The 22,443-nt window shown below is 39.5% G+C and overlaps 2 protein-coding genes across 7 annotated transcripts in view; one reads left to right on the forward strand and one right to left on the reverse strand.

The window, feature by feature from the left end:
- Positions 1 to 22,443, reverse strand: part of LOC726913 (cytochrome b5) — an 80,603-nt gene that overhangs the window by 19,483 nt on the left and 38,677 nt on the right. For 2 of the 5 annotated variants that reach the window (XM_016914715.2, XM_026443635.1), the window contains exons 2-8: positions 5,467 to 5,556; positions 5,086 to 5,370; positions 3,284 to 3,602; positions 2,857 to 3,011; positions 2,040 to 2,139; positions 934 to 1,023; positions 448 to 708 (exon numbers count right to left, since the gene is read on the reverse strand). The gene's annotated coding sequence lies outside the window, so the exon portion shown is untranslated. Of the gene's footprint in view, positions 1 to 447; positions 709 to 933; positions 1,024 to 1,350; positions 1,495 to 2,039; positions 2,206 to 2,856; positions 3,012 to 3,283; positions 3,603 to 5,085; positions 5,371 to 5,466; positions 5,557 to 5,943; positions 6,352 to 7,983; positions 8,180 to 22,443 lie in introns of those variants that run through there. The other 3 variants (XM_026443634.1, XM_026443633.1, XM_026443636.1) reach the window with 3 other exon arrangements.
- Positions 8,297 to 22,443, forward strand: part of LOC552577 (junctophilin-1) — a 35,440-nt gene continuing 21,293 nt past the window's right edge. The window contains exons 1-2 of one of the 2 annotated variants that reach the window (XM_006566373.3): positions 8,297 to 10,170; positions 15,203 to 15,414. In XM_006566373.3, coding sequence (XP_006566436.2) covers positions 9,860 to 10,170; positions 15,203 to 15,414 — 523 coding nt within the window. In that variant the 5' untranslated portion in view covers positions 8,297 to 9,859. The remainder of the gene's footprint in view (positions 10,171 to 15,202; positions 15,415 to 22,443) is intronic. The other variant, XM_026443631.1, reaches the window with a different exon arrangement.

The following is a 22,443-nucleotide window of genomic DNA, read 5'->3' on the forward strand; positions in this document are numbered from 1 at the left end:
AAATTTAATAAATGAACATTTTTTTTCAATTTTAATATTTCGATCGAAGATAAAATTTAGACAAAATACTAATTCTGATTTTTTGTACGATTGATCATACAGAGCACGAGAAATAAAATTTCATCGGATGATAATAGAGATAAGGTAGAAAATAGATTTATCATTTATGGAATTTGAATATTCTATTACGAACAAAAAAATAGAATAGACGTGATATCTTATGGGACTTTACATCAGTGATCTGAAATACCGACCTCGAAAAAGCTATCTCGTATGTCATTTAACGCCATCTAACCAGTTATAACATAAATATGTATACAAAATTAAATCGTTAAAAATTACGAAATAAAAATCTATACTTATATTTCATAAAATAATGATAATAATTTAATGATAACAAAAATTAAAATGCCAAAAAAAAAAATGAAATTTAATGTTCCTTCTTACCTTTTTGCATGATGGATAATCTAGTCTTATTTTCTTGAAAGAAGCACTGATTCTATACCGAAAACGAACTTTTAAAATAAAAAAATAAAAATAAAAACCTATTTACGTTTCCATTTATATCGTATAATTGGCGAACAAACACTGATTCTAATTTCGCGTATGATTATTTTAAATTAAAACTTATTATATTCTAAAAATGTGACATATTACGAAAAAAACACTGACTCTACCGACCACATTGCACGTGATCACAAAAATTTTCTGAAAGAAAAATTGCATTAATAGTAAGATAATTAATAAAAATACTTTTATGTTTTTAAACATATGAATTGAAAATACGATGACGAAAGAATGAATTTAATTTATTTACTATTAATTAATTATATTCGAAAATCAATATATTTGTTATTTAACAAATATATTGTTATAATCTAAATAAAAAAGAAAATAAAAATAAAACATTTGATACGAAAAATTAAATGTTACTTTCGATCACGTCGAATGGTCGTTAGCGTCCATATTGAATTTTTTCTCGCTTCGTAGATTCCCAATCTATCCCAATAATCAATCGATGATCTGCACAAAAAATAATTAAATCTTTAGAATAAATATATAAAATATATGAAATTAGAATCGATTATATTAAAACAAAACAATAACCATACTCAAATTCCATGCAATTTACTTATACTATGCAAAAGTTAATAATATTTTTTACCAATACGATGTTAGGTTAATAAGAGAAAAAAACATAAATTATTTCTCAAAAAATGATTAGTTATAATAATATTCAATAGATTATCGAATAAATATAACTAATTAATTTAATAATAATAAAAAATATACAAGAAATAAAAATATAATTACAGAAATAATATATTACGCAGTAAATTATTCACGCACCTGCGAAGCGAAACGTCCAAACGCCACGACTTTCGATAGCAAAATGACGCGTCGACGATTTGTACGGAAGCAAGAAATCAAAACATACCGAGAATATATATTCAAACAAATCATCAATTTCTCAGAAAAGGAATTATAAGAAACCTTGAACATAAAGTCGAAACATAAACATTACGAATTGAACGCTCGAAGACACGTTTACAAGATATACGTTATAATATATAATATATGTTAAATAAAATTAATTAAAACGATTTAATTTTTATATAAATAGAAAAACAAAATTTATAATAATTATTATACATTTTAAATTGTTAAAATAAGTCAAATTTTACTGTTATATTATCTACTATTTGCACGAAAGTAATAAGTGCATAACCTATTACACGTTTGAAGTAATGATGAAATGATAATCTGTACAAATAAAAGTTAGAACCATGAAAGAAATATATAAAATTAGAATAATATTAAAATAATTAAATTTAATCCGGTTTCAAATGCTTATAACACGTAACATTTATAACAAATTACCGACGAATGACTAACTGAAAAATATGCGAATACGATAAAAAAACAATTGAATTTTGGTATAGTTACACTTGATGCACTTAAACACATATAAATAAATTAAACAAAAGCATTAGTAGTATATAAATTATATTACGATATTAAATTTCACAATTATATACCTGAGTCGTTGTAACGCATCCTCTCTTCGTGATTCTTGATAGTAAACTGACGCCATATACGATTCGTCCAATTACTGGGCCTTAGCAGCTTTCTGATTGGCTGAAACGGCACAGTTCTTACTCACTTGAGCCGCGCGAAAATTCATGTATAATAGAATATATTTTAAACGTAGATTTCTATATATCTATCGAAGTTTATAAAATCTTATAAAGACACGTTAATTAAAAATGAAATAAGAGTAGATTATTTTAATTAATATAATACAAAAACTATTAAATCAAATTAAAAAGATTGAAAGATAAAACTGAATATTTAAAATAAAAATGGATATAAAAGAAAAATATATCTAAATTGAAGAATACTACTAAACGTGACGAAAGAATTTAAGCATTTGGTTTAACTAATAACTTTTTAATAATTAATTTTACTTATATCTGTATTAAAATATTTTAATACTTTTATTTTATGCGAAGAATAATCACGAAATAGCCATAAATGGGTTTATTTGTTAACATTTTTTAATTTGATTAAATATAAAATAGAAATCTATTAATTATTTACTAGATCTTTTTGAATAAAATTTATTTTTTAAAAAATGTTTTAAATTTAATTCAAATTTTATCTATATCTATACTTTTAATCTTTATTTATTTTATATATATATTTAAATAATTAATTAATCACTCGTATTAAAAGAAATGCAACTTATCGTTTGAAGATACATTGGCACAGCAGCAATATCTTATCTATCAATATTAATCATGAAATTGTGTATCTCGTAAATAAAGTAAAATAAAATTGTTACATAAAACATACACATAAATCTTAAATATGAAATTTATACGCAATTTTATTAATTAGAAGAGAAAATTGAATATGCTTTCCGAAGAATAGCGTCAAACCGGAACTGATCTGATCTTTCCTCATCCGGTAACCATAGCTCGATGGGCAAAGTCGATAACAACGATTATCTGTAAAATTCAGAAGGAATATTTTAAGAAACGATTTAAACATTTCAATATTTCTACTAATATTTCATTAATTTTCTAATTACGTACTTACTAATATGTTTACTATCTATTATAATTTATCATTTTTTTAATTCAGATTTATTAATTTTACAAGTAATTGCTTTTTCATCGTTCCATTTAATATTTTTATATTTGACATAAAGAATATTATAGTTTATCAAATTTATACATTTTTATCTTAGAATAGAGAGATGTAAGAAATATAATTCTACCTTTTATTTGAACGTATAGTTGCATAAACTAGCACGGGTGACCCGTTTCTGTTGTCGAAAGTAGAATTTATTGAATTTTACGAAGCGTATTAGAGAAGTAGTTGCCTTCGATTTTCCGGTAAATGCTGCCACACCTCGATTTTCCATCCAGTGCGCACATATTCCACCCTACATTCAAAATATGTACTACATGGATCGTCCGACATCCATGTAAACGTGTTCCATCATCCCTCCTTATTCCATATTCCTGTTTATGTATACTTGCGAGTCCAGGACTTTTATCGGATTCCTCCAATTTCTCGGAAATTTCGTTCGATCTCTACAACATTTAAAAATTCTTCGATTTAAAAATTCCCTGGCAATTTTTTAACAATTTATCTTTCGTAATCTCCGAACATTGCAAAGCCAATCGAAGGGAAAATATCCTCGCAATTTAAAGAGCAACGATACTTGCAATGTCGAACGAGAAGAATTTAAATCAGAAATTCTGATAAAATAACAAGAATTCGAACGAGATGAGCCAACAAATAAATCGACAATTGACGCTTCACCTAACTTTCCCCGAACAAATCCCTTCTTTTTCACAAAGAACAGAGAGAATCTAACGATTTTTCTCGAAATTGAAAAAAAAGAAAAAAAAACAAGGTATCGAGTTAACGAGCAATTATTCGCTCGATCACTCGAGGAAATCCCGCTCGCGGCGCGAGAGGCGAATCGCGGCCATCGGTATCGAGCAGCGCATGTGTCCTAAAGCGTCGCGAGCGTCCGACTCGAGGCGCCACGACGCCGGCGTCGCACGGCGTCGAGGGCAGCGCCGACGGCTCGCCGCGACTAGGTGGATAGTCGCAATCATGCCACCACCCTGACGCGCGTCCCCGTCGTATCCACGGTGCGTGTACGTCGACGGTGCGCAAAGGTGGTAGTGCGAACACATACACACACACGCGCGCGTATACGTCTCCTCAACAGAAAAAAGAAAAAACGGAAAGCAACGTCGAGTAACGATCTCTCGACTCGTGGAACGCGACACGCGTCGAATAACCGGAACTGGAGGCCTCCTCGAGGGGGAGGAGGAGGAAGAGGAGGAGGAGGAGGAAGAGGAGAAGGGGAAGGAGCGGAACAAGGAGCGGAATCGTGAACACGACTGCGAAGGGCGCAACGAGCGCGAACACGGTGTGTAGAACGATCGAAAGAAACGGGGGGAACGGGGGGAAAACGGCGAGTGGCCGGTGTCCTCTCCTCGAGGAGAGGAAGCAACGATCGACGCGACCACGGTGGCCCTTCGATTCGAGGAACGGCACGACACCGTTTCCTCATCCTCGAATTTCGTCGAGAATTCGAGAATATCGTGGCGAAAGGAATCGTGTCGATCCGCTCGAGTGCGTGTGCCGCAGGGGGGAGGGTGAATGCATGCGTGAATGCGGTGTGGCGCAGCTGCGAAGCTGCGCTTGACAAGTGTCGTCGTGTGCGGGACACGTGTGCGGAAAAATCGCTCAACGTGTTTTTTCCAGGATGCGTAGTGCGCGACACGTAGGGGTAGAGTAAGGGGGAGAGAGATAGATAGATAGATAGATGGATGGATAGAGAAAGAAAGGAGGTTTCCTCGATGGAAAACTGCACGGATTGAGCTGGCCGGATCGATCGACCGGAAGTGCGAACCAGAGAGAGAGAGAGAGAGAGAGGAGAGAAAGAGAGAGAGAGAGCTTGAACGGTTCACAACCGGCGATGGTGCGTCGTGGGTGGAGGAGTAAAGGATATTCGCGGGGAAGAATGAGATCCTGGAGAAATTGGTGGAGGCCAACCTCGCTTCCTCCTTCTAGATCCACTCGATCGGTGACACGAGCGGCTCAGGCTCGCTCGCGCGCGCTCAAAGTGTACGGCTCTAGCTTCGTGTCCGCTCTATTTCCGTGTGTTTTCTTTGGTGATGCTTGCAGCTGCGCTCCTCGTAACGACCGTGGTGATTTTTATCAAGTATTTTTGGGTCGCGAGTTGTTGTGCCCGTTTTCCATTCTCCACGGTGCCCGTTTCCATCCGTGGCTCGGCCGTTCCTTTCCATCCGTGCAATTCGAACGATACTTCTCAAATACCTGTAGAGTGATTTGTAAATATATGCTTCAAGAATGAATTTAAAATAAGTGGGAAAGAAAGGAAGGATATCGTATAAACGTGCGTGTCCCACATACCTTGGATTTCGGGTCACGGATGATTAAAGAAAAACGTTGCCATCCCCTCGATCTCGATTCGTTAAATTTTTATGCTCGTCTACGATCGATCTGCAAAGGAAAAATAATAATTCGAGAAGCGAAGTGAAATTAAACGTTGCATCAATAATTGCAAAACTCTTTATATCATTCTTTTCAATTATCCATGATAAGAAAAAACGTCTGCTTGTTTTTTTTTTTTACACAAATCCTTCTCGAACACGAACACACCAATTTACCAATCGTTATTATAGAACAGATAGAGTCAAACGATCGTTTCTCTAATGCACACACACACATATAGAAGCAGCATTATCGTATCACGCGACATCATCCCCCGATCTCGAGAGAATCAACATCATCTCCCCTCGCGTGTTGTCACCGGCACGATTCCTCAGGTGCTCCCCTCCCGCGTCGCGACCGCGTGATACGCGCTTATAGACGAATATATATACATACACAGACTGTTGTAACGAGTCTGCGACACGAGCGAGGATCGCACGACGCGATTCGCAGGTGCAACAGGCATGCGTGGAACTCGAAGGGTGCTCTCTCGATCCAATTCTCGCGCGTTAACGCTCCTCTTCTTTCTTTTCTTTCTCGAAAAGCCAAGAGGAAGACATCGAACCATCGTTGAAAAAAAAAGATCGTCAACTGAAAGATCGCGGAAGGATCGAAGATTTTCTTCTTCTTCTTCTTCTTTTTTTTCGGCGGAGGAAGATGAGAAGGAGGGGAGGGGAGGGTGCGAAGAGAAGTTGGCACTACGAACGATCGTTTGGAAGGAAAAACGATCCTCTAGGAGGAGTTATTTTAATAATGAGGGTAGACCGCCGCCTTTGTGGCCGCGCTCTCTTTTCTTTCTCTCCTTGCCTCCGCGCCGACAAGCGTGTGAGCATCGTGCGATTACGCGTGCGATTATTTCTCCCCTTTGCGTGTGAAACGACAGGACGGAGGGGATGATCGATTAATTGATTTCTGTTATATAAAAAAGCGAGGAGGACGTGCGTGTATATATACGTGTTCCACATCCTCCACGTCGTAATCCTTCTCTATTTTTTTGCATAAGCCTCGAGGCGAGACTTAACCTCCGTTAATACATCGCAGGATCGTTGACATCCATGTAAATTCTAATAGATTCGAGGAAGCCTAGTTTTCGTTGGGAGCAGGGGAGAGGGGAGGGAGTGACCGACATCGCGTGTGCGGCATCAAAAATGCAGATTTATATATAAATATATATATTATAGTTGGCTCTTCCTCGATCGATCGAGATCCACATTATATTCTTTTATTGGAAGATAACGGTCTTTCTTTCCAATCTCTCCTCTCCAATTGCTCGTTCCTTCTTTATCAGTAGGTATCTATATAATCAAAATCTTTTCTTCATTCTCTTCCTTCTGATCGCTGTCATTTCGATGGAGAGCGTACATCGAATTTCGTTACGAATTTTGGAATTATTCCGATGAATAAGGAAGCATGTAGGTGTAATTATTGATATTTCTCCTTACGCGTTCATTCAGCATTGACTCATCCAAAACACGTAACTTCTCCCACGTACGAATTAGTAATCGCAGCAAATCTGAATGAACACTCACCCCGTGATATCTTAACGCAATTATAGTCTCTATTCTTGTTTTCTTTCTGTTCGTTCTCATATATATAAAATTATATCCAAAATTGCATCTCGACTCGGTGATTACCAAGAAAATTCTATTTCTAAATATTAATTTTTACACGAGACGGCCGGTTAATCGGGAACGAGAGGAATTTTGAAAATGATCGAAAGAGGAATCCATCCATCGAAACTCTGAATCGAATGAAAGAAAATAAAAGGGGAAAGGAAAAACGTTACTTTCGCCGAGGATCGAAGACGATCGAACCAGGCGATTCTCGTCGAACCGCCGCCGATTATTCCGCGAGTGGCGGCGGCGCGAGAAACTCCTACTATTTATAAACGGTTTGAACCCGGTCGCATTGGCGAACCTCTGCGGCCCGCTCGAGCTGCCGCCTCGTGGGGAACAATTCGCCACCCCATGGTAAAAATAGAAGCTCCTAGCCAGCTAGCCGAGAAGCTCGAGGCTAGAGCTCGAGCACGAGCGGCCGCTCTAGCGTTGCTAGAGCGGGGACGGGCGGAGTTGGTGGGGCGAATCCGTGTCTCGACCAGCCAGCCATCCTCTCGACGCGGTCCTCGCGTCGTCACGATGACGATCGTCGTCGTCGTCATTGATCGACGATCGATCAAGCGACTCGAGACAGAAGAAGATATAGCTACCTACTATTTTTCTTTTCTTTTTTTTTTTCTTTTTCCAAACCAGAAAGTAGAGTAGAGATAGATAGGATAGGATAAGAAGAATAAGAGGACCGATATCCCCCGCGGATACTCGTCACGAAGTCTAGTGAATATTTTAAGACCGACACAAGAGGCCGCATGTAGGAAGAGGCGGGCTGATTCACTGGCCGCCGTGTTCGCACGTAGGAGGACCAGGGAAACAGGGAGAATACCGGTGTTCCTTCTTCTTTTTCTTCTTCTTCTCCTCCTCCTCCTCCTCCTCCTTCTCCTCTCTCCCACCTCTTCTTCTTCTTCTTCTTCTTCCTCTTCTTCTTGTTCTTCTTCTTCGGTGGGCGACGAGCAGCAGGAGAGGGACGGACGAGAGGGAAGGCCTAGAGCGTTGCGCGCTCCTCTATCGGACGAGCTTTCGCGCGGACGTTTCGACGACTGGCCGAGAGGAACGGAGGCGCAAGCACAGAGGACCGAGAAGATAGAGGCGGAGGGAGAGAGAGAGAGAGAGACAGAGAGGGACAGACTGCGCGGCGGAGGGAGATGGAGCGAGAGAGGGCCACATTCCGAGCGGATCACGGATGCTTATAGAAGCGTTGCGTAACGGCGTCAGACGGACGGCGAAACCGCGGCTGCTGTTCTGCCCGTCGACAACTTTCGACAAGTTCGAGTTTCGAAAAACGTTCCTCTCTCTCCTATAACTAGTCCATCCAACCTGCTGGAGCGGTGGATAAATCCAACAAATCCGGACAAACTTCGTCCCCGTACAAGTGTGTTGTACCCCCGATCGCGCCGGACCTCCTCTCCAGATCCGCTCTCCCCTCAGCCTTCCGTGCGAAGGGAGAGGAGGACACTTCGTTCTTTCTCTCTCGGTGGCGCGAAACGCACGCGAGATGGCCGCGTGTTAGATAAAAGTCGATTCGAGGAATCGGAGGAAAAAGTGGGAAGGAAGGAGGAAGTGAAAGAAGATTATCGTGACGAGTGATTGTGATGATGGTGATGGTGGTGATGGTGGTGATGGTGATGATGATGGTGGAATACGGTGGTGGACGGTGAAGATCTCTCGACGGGGGTGTATCGATTCCCGATTTCTCGAGTCCGAGTGTTGGTGTTTCAAGGCCGCTCGAGCTCGCAGTTTCGCAGCGGGGGAGGGGGAGAGGGAGACGCGATCGAGATCACCGTCTGTGGCCGTTGTTGCGGTCCTCCTGTGGATCTCCTTGGTTCCGGGGGTTCGAGGGGATTTTCGACGATGCGATTTCTCTCGCCGCCGTTAATACGTCCGACTAAAAACGGCGACTAAAATTAAACCGTGTCGAATCCTAGAGCGTTCTCGTCTAGCCTCGGTTCGGGCTGAATCTATAGTATTTATAGATCGTACACAAAGAAGAAGAAGAAGAAGAAGAAGAAGAAGGGAAAATCCGTATCCTTGACATCGAAAAATCCGATCGATGAAAAGTTTTTTTCTCTCTCCCCGATCTCTGACTCGCGAGTCGAGCTCTCGATCCTCCCCCTCCCCCGCTTCGAAACAACGTTGCAACAACGTTATTGCGCGCCAACTTGTTTAGATTACGTTCCTTTCCTCCCTTTTCTCTTTCAATTCTCTCATCCTCCTCCCTCGCGATCGTTTCTCTCGCCGAGAAGAGAGCGTGTGCGAATGTGAGAAGAAGCCGTGAGTGAACCGTGTTGGGTGATATTGCAGAGGCGAGTCGTCGTGGCAGGAGGAAACGCGGAGGAAACGTGGAGGCGGATGGAAGAGGGAAGGATGATGACGGAGGAGCGAGGTACGGGAAGGAGGCGCGTGTGCGATCTCTGGTAACGGGCCGTCACCACCACGACGACGACGACGAAGACGACAACGACGAGGACGAGGACGAGGACGAGGACGGCGACAACGACGAAGACGACGAGGACGACGACGGCGGCGGCGAGGACGACGAAGGGAAGGACGAGGGGAGAAGGGAGCGGCGCGTCCACGGCGACGACAACAACCGGCGCGATAAATAAAGGGGGGAGGGACGAGGATTACGGCGTGGGTGGTGGGGAGACGAGTTGGTGGTGGAGGAGGAGGAGGTGGAAGAGTCGGAAGTGGTGTCGAGGAGGATGCAGCAACAGCCACAGTCCGGCGAGCAGTCCGGGGCGCCGAACGGGGTTGCGGGCGGCGGCCAATTGCCGCAAACAGGTGGCATAAGCTCGTCCCAAGCTGGAGCGACGGGTACAGCCACGGCGGGGTCTAACCGAGCCCAGGTGAACGGAGGAAGATTCGATTTCGACGATGGCGGCACCTACTGCGGCGGTTGGGAGGATGGGAAGGCTCACGGGCACGGGGTGTGCACAGGGCCGAAGGGCCAAGGCGCGTACTCGGGAAGCTGGCACTACGGGTTCGAGGTCTCCGGTGTCTACACCTGGCCTAGGTGAGATCAAACTTTCGCCTTCTTCTTATTTCTGGCATGCTTTCAACCCACTCGAGACGCCCCCCTCGCTCTTAAAGCGTCACGCGTTTCCCTCTCTCTCTCTCTCTCCGCTCAATTTTGATCGTACGTGTCGCCTTGCCAATTTCGTGGAGATTCTCTTCTGCTTTCGGATCTCTCTTAATTTTGCTCCTTTTCGTCTAATATTTTAGGGATTCGGTCGAATTAACTTTTCACTCACTTTGTCCTTCCTATAGTTCGTCATACTTCATTTCATCCTTAACGAGAGACTAAACAACGTAAATACAATTCGTTAGTTCTCGACAGTGAAGACCTCCCCTAAATCGTTCGAAGAAGATTAAAGCATTTTTCTTCCCTGCTTATCCTCTCTCTCTCTCTGAACCACGGAAGTGCTTTTCTTTTCCCTTCGAGAACGCGTGGACGATGAATCCGGGCAAAGATCCGCGAGGGAAGGAGGGGAGTGGCGCGATTCCGAAACGGCGTCGATTCGAGATGAACGGGGGACCTTGACACGTGTATATATTGGTATACACGTACCTGGGGAAGGGCGGGAATCCTGAAACTGGGTCACCGAGTGCAAGGACAACGAGTCCGGGTCACCGGGAACCGAGCCGTTTAGGACCTAGTTCACGGACGCGTTCCTATCCGAATTTCCCCAGGACATTCCCAATTCCTCCGCGGGGGGAAGGGGATGATAATCTTTCCTCGATCGAATTTTCTTCCCTCCGCCTCCCCCGATTGTGTGCCTTGGAAGGGATGATACTCTTAAGAGGAAGAGGAATTGGATCTCGTCCAAGGAAAGTTTTGCTTCCCCCTCTTTCTATCGCTCTTTTCTGAACAAGTAAGAACGAAAATGTATATATTTAAATCTGAATAATGTATATCTTTAAATAATTTTTCCTTGTTGAAAGTTTTCCATGCTGGATTCGATGATATTTACGTCAGAGATTCATCGATGGTGAAATATTTTTTTATTGGTTAATTATTATTTATGGATAACGAATAACAGGAACGATATTTCGTGCAAAATTTTCTTTTCTCTCTCTCTCTCTCTCTTTTATTATTCTCCGATTAATCGAAGAGAGAAAAAAATTGGAAAAAGGAAAATTATCGGACAACTCGTTTCTATAACGCCGGCTATATTTGATCCGTCGATCGTTCCGGAAGAAATTCTGTCACGCAGCTTTAAATAGTCCAGTGCAACGAGAGCTCGTAAATATAAGTGTTATTAACATCGGCTGACACGCGGCCGTTTCAACGTATAGGGGAATTGACCCACATTTTTATGTATTTTTAGTACCATCTTGGTCAATGGGAACGACGAGATTAGGATGAAATCGAAACAACGAGAGCCGCGCATCGCCGTTTCTTTCTCGCGAGTTTTTGCACGAAATAATAATAATAATAATTTCTGAATCCGTTATAGCTTTCGATCCTTCTCATTTATTAAAATTCCGATGAAACTCGAATCGAATCGATCAGAAATAATCTGTTAAATTAGGGAGAGGTTTTGGTAAGCAAGATTCGATATTATTCGGATAATAGGGTCATGTCGATGCTTTGGATTGTCCAAGAATATCAATATTGCCACTGCATGTCGAATGTCATTAGGACATTTGAACTATCCCAAATATCCAGATACTCAACTGGATGGATCTGTCCATCTGTGTGTGCACTCGATATATATATATATATATTAGAGATTCTAGATGTACATTTCTGCTTAATCTTTGGAATTGGATCAATTTCGTTTACTTTGTTCATCTTTCTATTTTGATGAATTAGAAAATCTTAAAAATCTTTCCTTTTAAATTTTCGAACCGAAAATATTTCTTCTTTCTTATTTCCAAACCCTACAATATTCGTATTTCATTATGCAAATTTGTCGAATAAAATTTTTTATGTTAATAAAAATTCAATGCAAATTACGTACGTTTCCAAAAAGATTTAAAAATAGAATATTTTATTTCCTTTTCGTATATTTCGATACAATTGTTCTACCATCGATATGCACAACTATTTCCAATTTCGTTGCATTTTTCATCGTCTCGTAACTTTCGTCTTTTGCATTTATGAAAAATCGATATTCAAGGATTCTCTTCGATTTTTTAAATATTGAATCTTGAATATGTACGAAGAGAGAGAGAGACGAAAAAAAAATATAAGAAAATGCTTGTCAAGTATTTTTCGAAACACGCAAGATTCAGAATTCGATCCGATTGAAAAAATTAAAATTAAAAAATTCCTCCTTGTTGCGAGATATCGAAACGGAGAAAATTTCTTCCGCACGATATCGATCGGCCAACAACATTAATCATCCATGTAACAATTACAGAGAACACGTAAATGGATTCCATGGCAGAAAAATATTGCTCGAAATGTGTTCCTCGATCGTATCACGGGCAAAAGTCACGCACGTTCGAATATTTTAATTAACTCGTAATACCCTACGTTTTCCCTACGTTAATCCCTCTGTTTATTCTTAGAATGGTGCGTTAATCCTTCGTGGTATCGAGAGAATCATTTTCGTCTAAAATCATTAACGAACGCGAGATTCGTCCTCGATCGATCTATTCTTTTAACCGATTCTATTCCTCGATCTCATCACTCTTCTCCGTTAGAAATATCCGAAGTTTGATAAATTCACAAATTTTACAACTTTATTCTCCTCCTCCTTTTTCTTCACTTCGAAATCGAACGCTCAATCCAATCCCAAAGAGTATCAATTCTTATCATTCGATAAAAAACATCCTAAAATTACCACAATTATAATAAAAACTCGAAAAAAAGATTTAATATAATTTCAAACAAAGATTCAACGAGATTCTCATTAAATGAACAAACCGATCCCAAGATGATCGTTCGATCACGATTGATTAATCTGAACGCGTTCGTTCGTCTGTGAAATGGTCGTTAATTACGCTCCGCTTTCTTGGCCGCCAATTCAATTCATCGGCTCATAAATCGTGCAATTAACGGGTATTAGAAAGATCCTCCCGATTTCCTCCCTTTTTTAATTCGTCTCGCTCTCCCTCGATCGAAGATGCGCCGCCGAAGAAAGATGGGAGGAGGAGGGAATAAAAAGTCGACAATGGGGGAAAGGAAATGGACGGAGGAGGGGACAGTGCTCGCGTGCGACCAGCGAGTATCTGGGGCGAGAGTGATCTCCCAGCCGCGTTTCGTTTCTAAACTGGAGCAAGGTCTCGAGCCGAGTCACGTTTTTCCTAGGGATGGCCGATAAATTATGGGCCCCTGGCCCATAACAGATCGACCACGAGATTCCATTTCGACCGATTATATTTTTATCGCCCGTCTTCCTTCGTAAAATATCCCTCCTCTCTCCTCCTCCCAGTCGTCGTAAATATTTCGGTGAATTTCGTTTAATTTCGCTCTCGAAATTTGGAAACGAGGGAGAAGGGGAGGAGTATGTTTAGCAGAGTCGAGATGGATTCTTTTTCTTGGAGAATAGCGAACTGTTTGGCGAGAAAATGTAATAATATTTTTAATCAGATAGATGGATCGAGTTTGAAAATGATTCGAGGATTACAGTATATTGTAAAATATGCACGCGATATAATTTCAAACTAATAAAGTATTAATATAGATTCTAGTGAGATTCCTTTTTTTTTTTACAATGATTTAAATAGTAGCAGCAAAATGTGAAAATCAAAGGATATCGTAGAATTGCTGGTTAAATTTAAAAAAAATAAAATATCTCTCGAATTACAAATTAAACAAATATCGGTGGACAAATTCGGTTAACCGAAATATATAATAAGCTGTTAATATTCACAATTAATCTCTTGTCAGATTTATACTCCTTGAAACTTTGCGTGTATTTATCCTTCCACACAAAATATTCGTTCTTGAGAAGAGAAAATTCTATATCAATAATTTGTTAATTAAAACGGGCTCCACAGTTGTTTGCAAGCATTGACACGTGGATATCGTGGCAATTGTTAATTCTCTGATAAATAGTTTTCTTCCAAGAATGAATTCAAGAAAGGGAATATCTCCATCGAGATAATCGACAGTTTTACGTATCCGCCTCAATAAATATTCTAATTGTTGCACGATGACAGTACATGAGATATACATATATAATTTAAATAAGAATACTTTTTCTTCTCACGAATGTTGCGTATTATTTCTTTTCTTTTCGTGAAAAGGAGAAAGAGAGAGAGGGGATGTTTATTGCCTAGGCTGCGTGAGAGAGAAACGGAGAGAAAAGTAGCAGCAAAGAATTTGCTCTCCCTCTTCCTCCCCTCCTTGGCGCAATATCGAGGGAAAGGAGGCTACTTTGAAAAGGAAGATTGCCCCTTCGGAAATCGAAGGATCCGTTTCTTTTCCCTCGTCGACGAAACTCGTCGAAGATTCGCTCGTGCGAAACGTATTCGTATCGGCGTTGCTGCGTGGAAAAAGAGCGCACGGTTGAAAGAGAACCGCGGTGGTGAAAAGACCAAAGAGCATTTCGATAACGAGGTTCTCCTCGAGAAACTTGATTCCCCTCTTCTTCCCTATCCAGATTCGTCCGACATTTAACAATCTTCCTGTGCAGTTTCCCGATTATTACGTTTCGAATTCATAGATACGTGAAATTAACCATTTTAAAACGTGAACATTCTAAAAAAAAAAAAAAGAAATATTCTTTTAGAATTCCATTAAATGTACTCCATAATTCTAAAATCTCACTCCTCTCTTCTTTTCGAGAAAGAATTCAATGCAAATCGTTAGAAATTGATTCAACATATTCTTTACCTCTTCCTTTTTAACTTTTCTCAAACTCTCCGTTCGACTAGTACCCTAACCTAACCTAACCTAACATAACCTAGGAAACTTAAAGCACGCAAGAAGAACGAATCGAAGGGAAAAATCTCGCGAGGGAGGTAAGAGAGCAACAAGTACAAACCCAGCCAATCCTTTATTAATTAACCGTGGAGGCGTATCGAGTGATATTTTTTTTTTCTTCTTTTCGAATCGCTCGAATCCCGTTAAACGATATATCGAATTTCAGCGGATCGGTTTACGAAGGCCAGTGGCAGAATGGAAAGCGGCACGGGCTTGGCATGGAGACCCGTGGACGTTGGATATACAGGGGCGAGTGGTCGCAAGGATTCAAGGGTCGATACGGTGTCAGGCAATCGACCACGTCCACTGCGAGGTACGAGGGAACGTGGTCGAGCGGTCTTCAGGATGGATATGGTTCAGAGACCTACGCCGACAGTGGTGAGTTCCGCTTTAATCCTATGCGTATATATATATATATATATGTGTGTGTATATTTGACGTGCATACGGAACGCGTTCAATGAAGAACGATGGAAATTTTTTTGGATCCTTTGGCGTGCGTGTTCGTGCGTGGGCGGGGATACAGGGGATATATACATTAAAACTCGTGAATGGATCGCTCTCTATTTTTACGTTTCCATGACTTTGATTTTGAAAGGGATTTTTAAAGGGCTCGATGATACGAACAATGTATATTAAAATAATACCCTTCTCTTTTAATATACTTCTTCTTGAAATTATTTAATTTGTGAATTTTCGATAGAGGCGAAAATAAGAATAATTGAGATTATTTCGATTAAATGTATCGATATATTATATTAGGAGAGAGAAAAAGGATTCTTCGAAGATTTTTACGATTAAAATATAATAATTGCTGAGCAAAATTCGAGTATAATATAGAGTATATTATATTAAGAGAGAGAAAAAGGATTCTTCGAAGATTTTTACGGTTAAAATATAATAATTGCTGAGCAAAATTCGAGTATAATATAAAGTATATTATATTAGGAGAGAGAAAAAGGATTATTCGAAGATTTTTACGATTAAAATATAATAATTGCTGAGCAAAATTCGAGTATAACATAGAGTATTTATTATATTATTATTTATTATATATTATTATATTATATTATATATATTATATTATATTAGGAGAGAGAAAAAGGATTCTTCGAAGATTTTTACGATTAAAATATAATAATTGCTGAGCAAAATTCGACTATAACATAGAATATATTATATTAGGAGAGAGAAAAAGGATTCTTCGAGGATTTTTACGATTAAAATATAATAATTGCTGAGCAAAATTCGGGTATAATATAGAGTATATTATATTAGGAGAGAGAAAAAGGATTCTTTGAGGATTTTTACGATTAAAATATAATAATTGCTGAGCAAAATTCGGGTATAACATAGAGTATATTATATTAGGAGAGAGAAAAAGGATTCTTCGAAGATTTTTACGATTAAAATTGATAATAATTACTGAGCAAAATTCGAGTATAATATAAAGTATATTATATTAGGAGAGAGAAAAAGGATTCTTCGAGGATTTTTACGATTGAAATATAATAATTGCTGAGCAAAATTCGAATATAACATAGAGTATATTATATTAGGAGAGAGAAAAAGGATTGTTCGAAGATTTTTACGATTAAAATATAATAATTGCTGAGCAAAATTCGAGTATAACATAGAGTATATTATATTAGGAGAGAGGAAAAGGATTCTTCGGGGATTTTTACGATTAAAATATAATAATTGCTGAGCAAAATTCGGGTATAACATAGAGTATATTATATTAGGAGAGAGAAAAAGGATTCTTCGAGGATTTTTACGATTAAAATTGATAATAATTGCTGAGCAAAATTCGAGTATAACATAGAGTATATTATATTAGGAGAGAGAAAAAGGATTCTTCGAAGATTTTTACGATTAAAATTGATAATAATTGCTGAGCAAAATTCGGGTATAACATAGAGGAAAGTGTTGGGAGAAATTCGAGCGAAATAAAGCTGTCAGAGGCAGATCAAAGGCGCGTCCTGTTGGGAGCCTTGTTGGATTTGTTGTCCGTGGGAATCTGTGTCAACTCGAAGCGGACAGGACACGTGTCCCAGCGCTCTTTTTCCAGGAAGAAGCGTCGATTAATAATCGATCCGAGTCGATTTCTTTTTTCTCTTTCCTCCCCGCCCCTCTCCTCCTTTATTGTCCGCGCACGAATTTTTGCGTTCAATTCTCGTGGGTTATTAATAAGCGTTTTAATTACCAATCTGTCTGCAAGAGGCACGGTTCCTTTTTCGCACGAAATCGGGCACCGAGCCAATTTGGCCGAGCGGCCAACGCAACGCGGCTGTCGCACCTTCGCCGTCATCTTCTTCTTCGTCGGTATTTAATAATTAAATAAACAAAAGCAGCCCGCTCGATCGATCGATCCACCCACTCGAACGACAATATCCTTTCTCTTCTCGTTCCTCCCTTTCGATTCTTGCAATTTTCAATGCCCGGATACAGTATCTTTGTAATTAATCATAATTAATTCATTTGCATTTTTAATTTTAAGATCAATATGTTTATCTTAGTATGATATTTCATCAATCGTATAGGATTAATAATTACAGAATCTGGAAGGAACGAATCGAGGTTGGAATGGACGAATAAATTAACATCGATCGCGGTATCGAACGATGGTCTGATGAACTTGTCGGGGAGGATTTTCGCGATCATTTCGCGTTAATTAACGAGTCGTTGCGTGCGCGTCGCGTTCATCCGTCTTCAGCTTCATAATTCCAACCTTTGAAGATATTCCCCCGTTCGTGAACGTCACGTGGACGTGGACGTTTTAAGGCCACGTGCCGAGCAAATCTTGCATAAACTCTCGACCGATCGTGCAAACGGATTCGCCCTCTAATTCATTCCAACTGCACGTACGACCGTAATTATGAACGCCGTTGCAATTAAAATTTTGACAATTGAAATTTAACCTGAGATTTCTTTTACTGAGGGGTTAGGTTGGGTTAGGTTGGGTTAGGTCGAGAGTATTTATATTAGGATTGATAATAATTTCTAAGAATGAATTTATTTTTGTAGAAAAATTGTAATTAATTCATTTGGAATTTTAATTTTAAGATCAATATGTTTATCTTGGTATGATATTTCATTAATTGTACAGGATTAATAATTATAAGAATATCAATTTTTTTTTTAAATAAGAATAAATGGTTATTTAATAATAATTTCTCATGGTCTTAGATCTTCAGAGTTATTTTTTTTAATAAATGTAATTTATAAACGAATTTTAATAAACGTTTAATATTTGTTAATAAAGGTATAATTAATTTTATATTTACAATACTTTTATTTTGATTTATAATATGTTTATCTAATATAGGATCACCTGTTTCATTAAATTTAGTAAATGAAAGATGCAGAGAAGGATAGAAAGTTTAATTTACGACGCTAGTTTAGTTCTTCTCGATTAATCCATGTGAATTGTCGTAAACAAAATTAATCTTCCGTATCGATCGATGGAAATTTGCTCTGTCAACTCTCGCAGAAATACAATATCCCAGACGAAATTTTTTAACTCTTACTTTTTAACTTCGAATTGTGAAATTTCATTTATCTTATTTCTTCTTTTAGAATTTCTTTTTCTTCTAACTAATTTTATTTCATTCGAAAGAATTTTTTTCTCGATCTGAATCATTAGAAGCCCTGATATTTTTCTTAAAAAAATTTCCTTGACATTTTTCTCAAAAAAAAAAGAAGAAAAAAAAATTCAAAAATTCTTCATTTCCGTTTCCAAAGAGGAAAACATCAAAATTAATTTTACCTAATTTTCATTTCTGAACTGTCAACTGTTCTTTTCTCAACGACATCTCAAACTCTATTCCTTACTTTCTTAATCCTTTCCTTCCTCGAACATCAGAGAACCAACTCTGGAGCGGAAGAAAAGGGTTGAAACAATGAATAAATCCCGTGTCCCCGTTACCGATTTATTCAATTTTCTCGATGCACGGAAACGGGGAGCAACGTGGTCCCAGGCCGCTTGACAACTCGTAAAACAACTTTTAGATCGGCCGCGAATAAAATCACGTGTGTGACTCACATCCCAACTATTTTCCCCGCCGTATCCACGGACGACCCCGATTCGCGCGCCGATCGAAAACATCAACGCGCGGCTCTCTCGAAAAAAAAGAAATATCGGCGCGTCTGTGTTCATCCGTGGGGGCGAGAGAAGACGAGAGGAGGAAGAAGAAAGAGGAAGGAAGGTGTCGATTCTGCGCGCGATTCTGTTTGGAAAGAAAGAAAAAAAAATCTATTTTCCTCCAGATCTGGAATCGGGGCACGGGATTAAAAAACGGATTGTCTATCTATGACGACGATAAATCGCAAGGATGAGTCACGTCCATCCAACCGCGATACAAATTTATCCGTGGAAAAAAATAACCGGATCCAACGTGGATTTAACGCCACCAACCTTCTTCTCCCGAAATAACCGAATTATCCGCGGAAACTACGTGCAATGTAGCCACACTGGTGTCATTCGAAATAGAACCATGTTAAGTATAATTTTAGATGACTGAGACGAAATCGATATCCGATCGATTCAGCCGCACTTTTGGAATAATCTCTTTGGAACGAGCACGACTTCTTTTTTCCAAACTCTTGACCAGTGGAAAAAAAAAATGAACGTGGATCCAATTTTCGATGAAATTTTTTTACAGCTTTTTCCGAGCTCGAAAAGGATGAATCTTCGAAAACAAAAGTTTCCTCCTCCATTTCGCTTTCGAGAAGAGGAGGATCGAATTTTTCGTCTCGACGGGGATATTCTTTTCGTGGAAAGTGAATCGTTTTCGGAAATAATGGCCCGAGATCGATCGATATTAACAGCCACCACCAGGGATTATTATATTTCCTGAAAAATATAACCGTGAGTTACGAAATTACGCGGGAGGAGATTACGTGACCGACCTTGCCTCGAATCTTTTCTTAATACATTATCATAATCCCAATTTCGCGGGACTCCCTTCCTCCTGCGAGACAGAACGAAGAGGAAGATGTCCATTCTCACGCGCCACTTTTCTAAGAGGAAAACCTCGGTCGATTTCTCCGCGACGAAGAAGAAGAAGAAGAAGAAGAAGAAGAATTCCTTGATTATTAATTCCACTGGAAGAGGAGGAGGAAGAGGGAGAGGCAAGGGAAGAAAGCTACTCGAAGAAAGAGAAGCAAAAAATTCTGGAATAGGAAAGCAGAAATGAGAACTTTCTTGGAGAGAAGAGAGAGAGAGAGAGAGAAACGAAAAGTAAAAAGGGGAGGAAAAAGTGAACGGGAGCAGCGTTCGAAGTGTTGAAAATGCGAGAGGAGAGAAAAGGGAAGGCGAGGAAAATATGAAGAGAAGAGTGGGGAGACAAAGGATGGAGGGAGGAGAAAGTAGAGGCGGGTGCAGATAAGTTTTATTGCGTTTCATTTCGCCCGCTGCACTTGAGCGCTTTATTTAGAGCCGAACGAGCCAGCTGCTCGCTCCTTCCCCCCCCTTTCTCTCTCTCTCTCTCTCACTCACGGCGCCCCGTGTCAAGGAAGAAACGCGGGACGATGATGTATGCCCGGCCCTGTTAAATCGTTACTCGAGGAATGGCCGAGTAACCGGTCTCGTAACTCTCGAGGATGGAATCACGCGACGAGGGAACCACCGATCCCTCCCCATCCCTCCTCTTCTTCTTCTTCTTCTTCGTGTCGCCGGGATCCCTCCTCCCCTCTCCTTCCAGCTTCCCCTCGCCTCGTGACGCAGGAGGAGGAGGCGTGCAAAAGGGTGACACGTTATACACGAAAATTATATTACGCAAGCCGGCTGACCTAGAAACGCTTCTGCGATCCTCTTTTTTTCTGCCCGTGTCAAAGGAGGGACGCCTTCTTCCTCTCTCTCTCTTTCAATCTTTTCCTTTCATTTCTTTTTCTCCCTCGTTTATTTTCGAGACGCGTTTCGAGGGAAGGAAGGAAGGGATTAAAAAGCGATGATTTATGAAAATCGCCATTTCTTCTTCGTCTTTTATTCTTGAAAAACGATTTGGAAATTTCGAAACGGAATTTTTCGAAACGAACGATGGAAAATCTCCTCGAGGGATTATCTAATTTCTTCTATAAAGAAGAAGTTTCGAAAAATTCAAACTCGTGAAATCTTTGATGCTTCCGAAACGCCGATCGCCAATTTCGAGAATCTCGACTCCTACAACGATGCGGCTCGAATACGGAGAACGATCACGTCATCGTCTCGCGCGCGCGAAAATAGCACGATCGCTCGGCAGGAATCGGTCGCGCGATCTTTCCCTCCCGATCCGCGACCCGTCACGAGACCTTCGTGCACGTGCTAATTAAACCGGGACCCGCCGGAATTTAAAACAATCCGCTTCGTATTCCACGCGACGCTCCAACAGTTTAGTTTCACCTTTTCCTTTTTTTCTTTTTTTTACGAGGCGAACGATTCAGGCTTCGAATCCCAATTTCCTTCAAACGACAAACCAAGTCGATAATCGAACTATTTTTGAGGAGAAAGTATGGTTAAGATTATAATTATTATTTATTATTATTATTATTATAAATTAAATTAAAAATATATATGAAAAGTTAATCCATCTGAAAAATGAATCTTGCCAAAAATATATACTTTGTTCTCGATCAAACGAGAAAGATCCATCGTTTGTTTACTTTAATTTTTCCTTTTCTTTATTCATTTAAAAATTCGTTTAAAAAAGAAGCTTACTACTGATGCTCCAACAGTTTAGTTTCACCTTTTCTTTTTTTTTTTTTTACGAGACGAATGGCGAACGATTCAGGCTTTGAATTCCAATTTCCTTCAAATGGTAACAAACCAAATCGATAATCGAACTATTTTTGAGGAGAAAGTATGATTAAGATTAAGAATATATATGAAAAGTGAATCTTGCCAAAAATATACACCCCCTGTTCTCGATGAAACGAGAAAGATCCATCGTTTGTTTACTTTAATTTCTCCTTTTCTTTATTCATTTAAAAATTCGTAAAAGAAGCTTACTACTGACGCTCCAACAGTTTAGTTTCACCTTTTCTTTCTTTTTTTTTTTACGAGGCGAACGATTCAGGCTTCGAATCCCAATTTTCTTCAAACGACAAACTTCAAACAAATCAATAATCGAACTATTTTTGAGGAGAAAGTATGGTTATATATGAAAAGTGAATCTTGTCAAAAATATACACCTTGTTCTCGATGAAAGAACGAGAAAGATCCATCGTTTGTTTACTTTAATTTTTCTTTCTTTTTCATTCATTTAAAAATTCGTTTAAAAAAGAAGCTTACTACTGCGCTTCCTAATAGAATCAAGAAAGGGGAAGTTAGAAATCTTGTGAAATTTTTATTCGACTAGAATAAATACGATTACGATGGCCTCAGCTCGAGGACCGTTCAGCAACGAGATGAACGTTGGTGGTGGAATAA

This window comes from Apis mellifera, linkage group LG11 (genome assembly GCF_003254395.2).
Source record: "Apis mellifera strain DH4 linkage group LG11, Amel_HAv3.1, whole genome shotgun sequence".
NCBI lineage: Eukaryota > Metazoa > Arthropoda > Insecta > Hymenoptera > Apidae > Apis > Apis mellifera.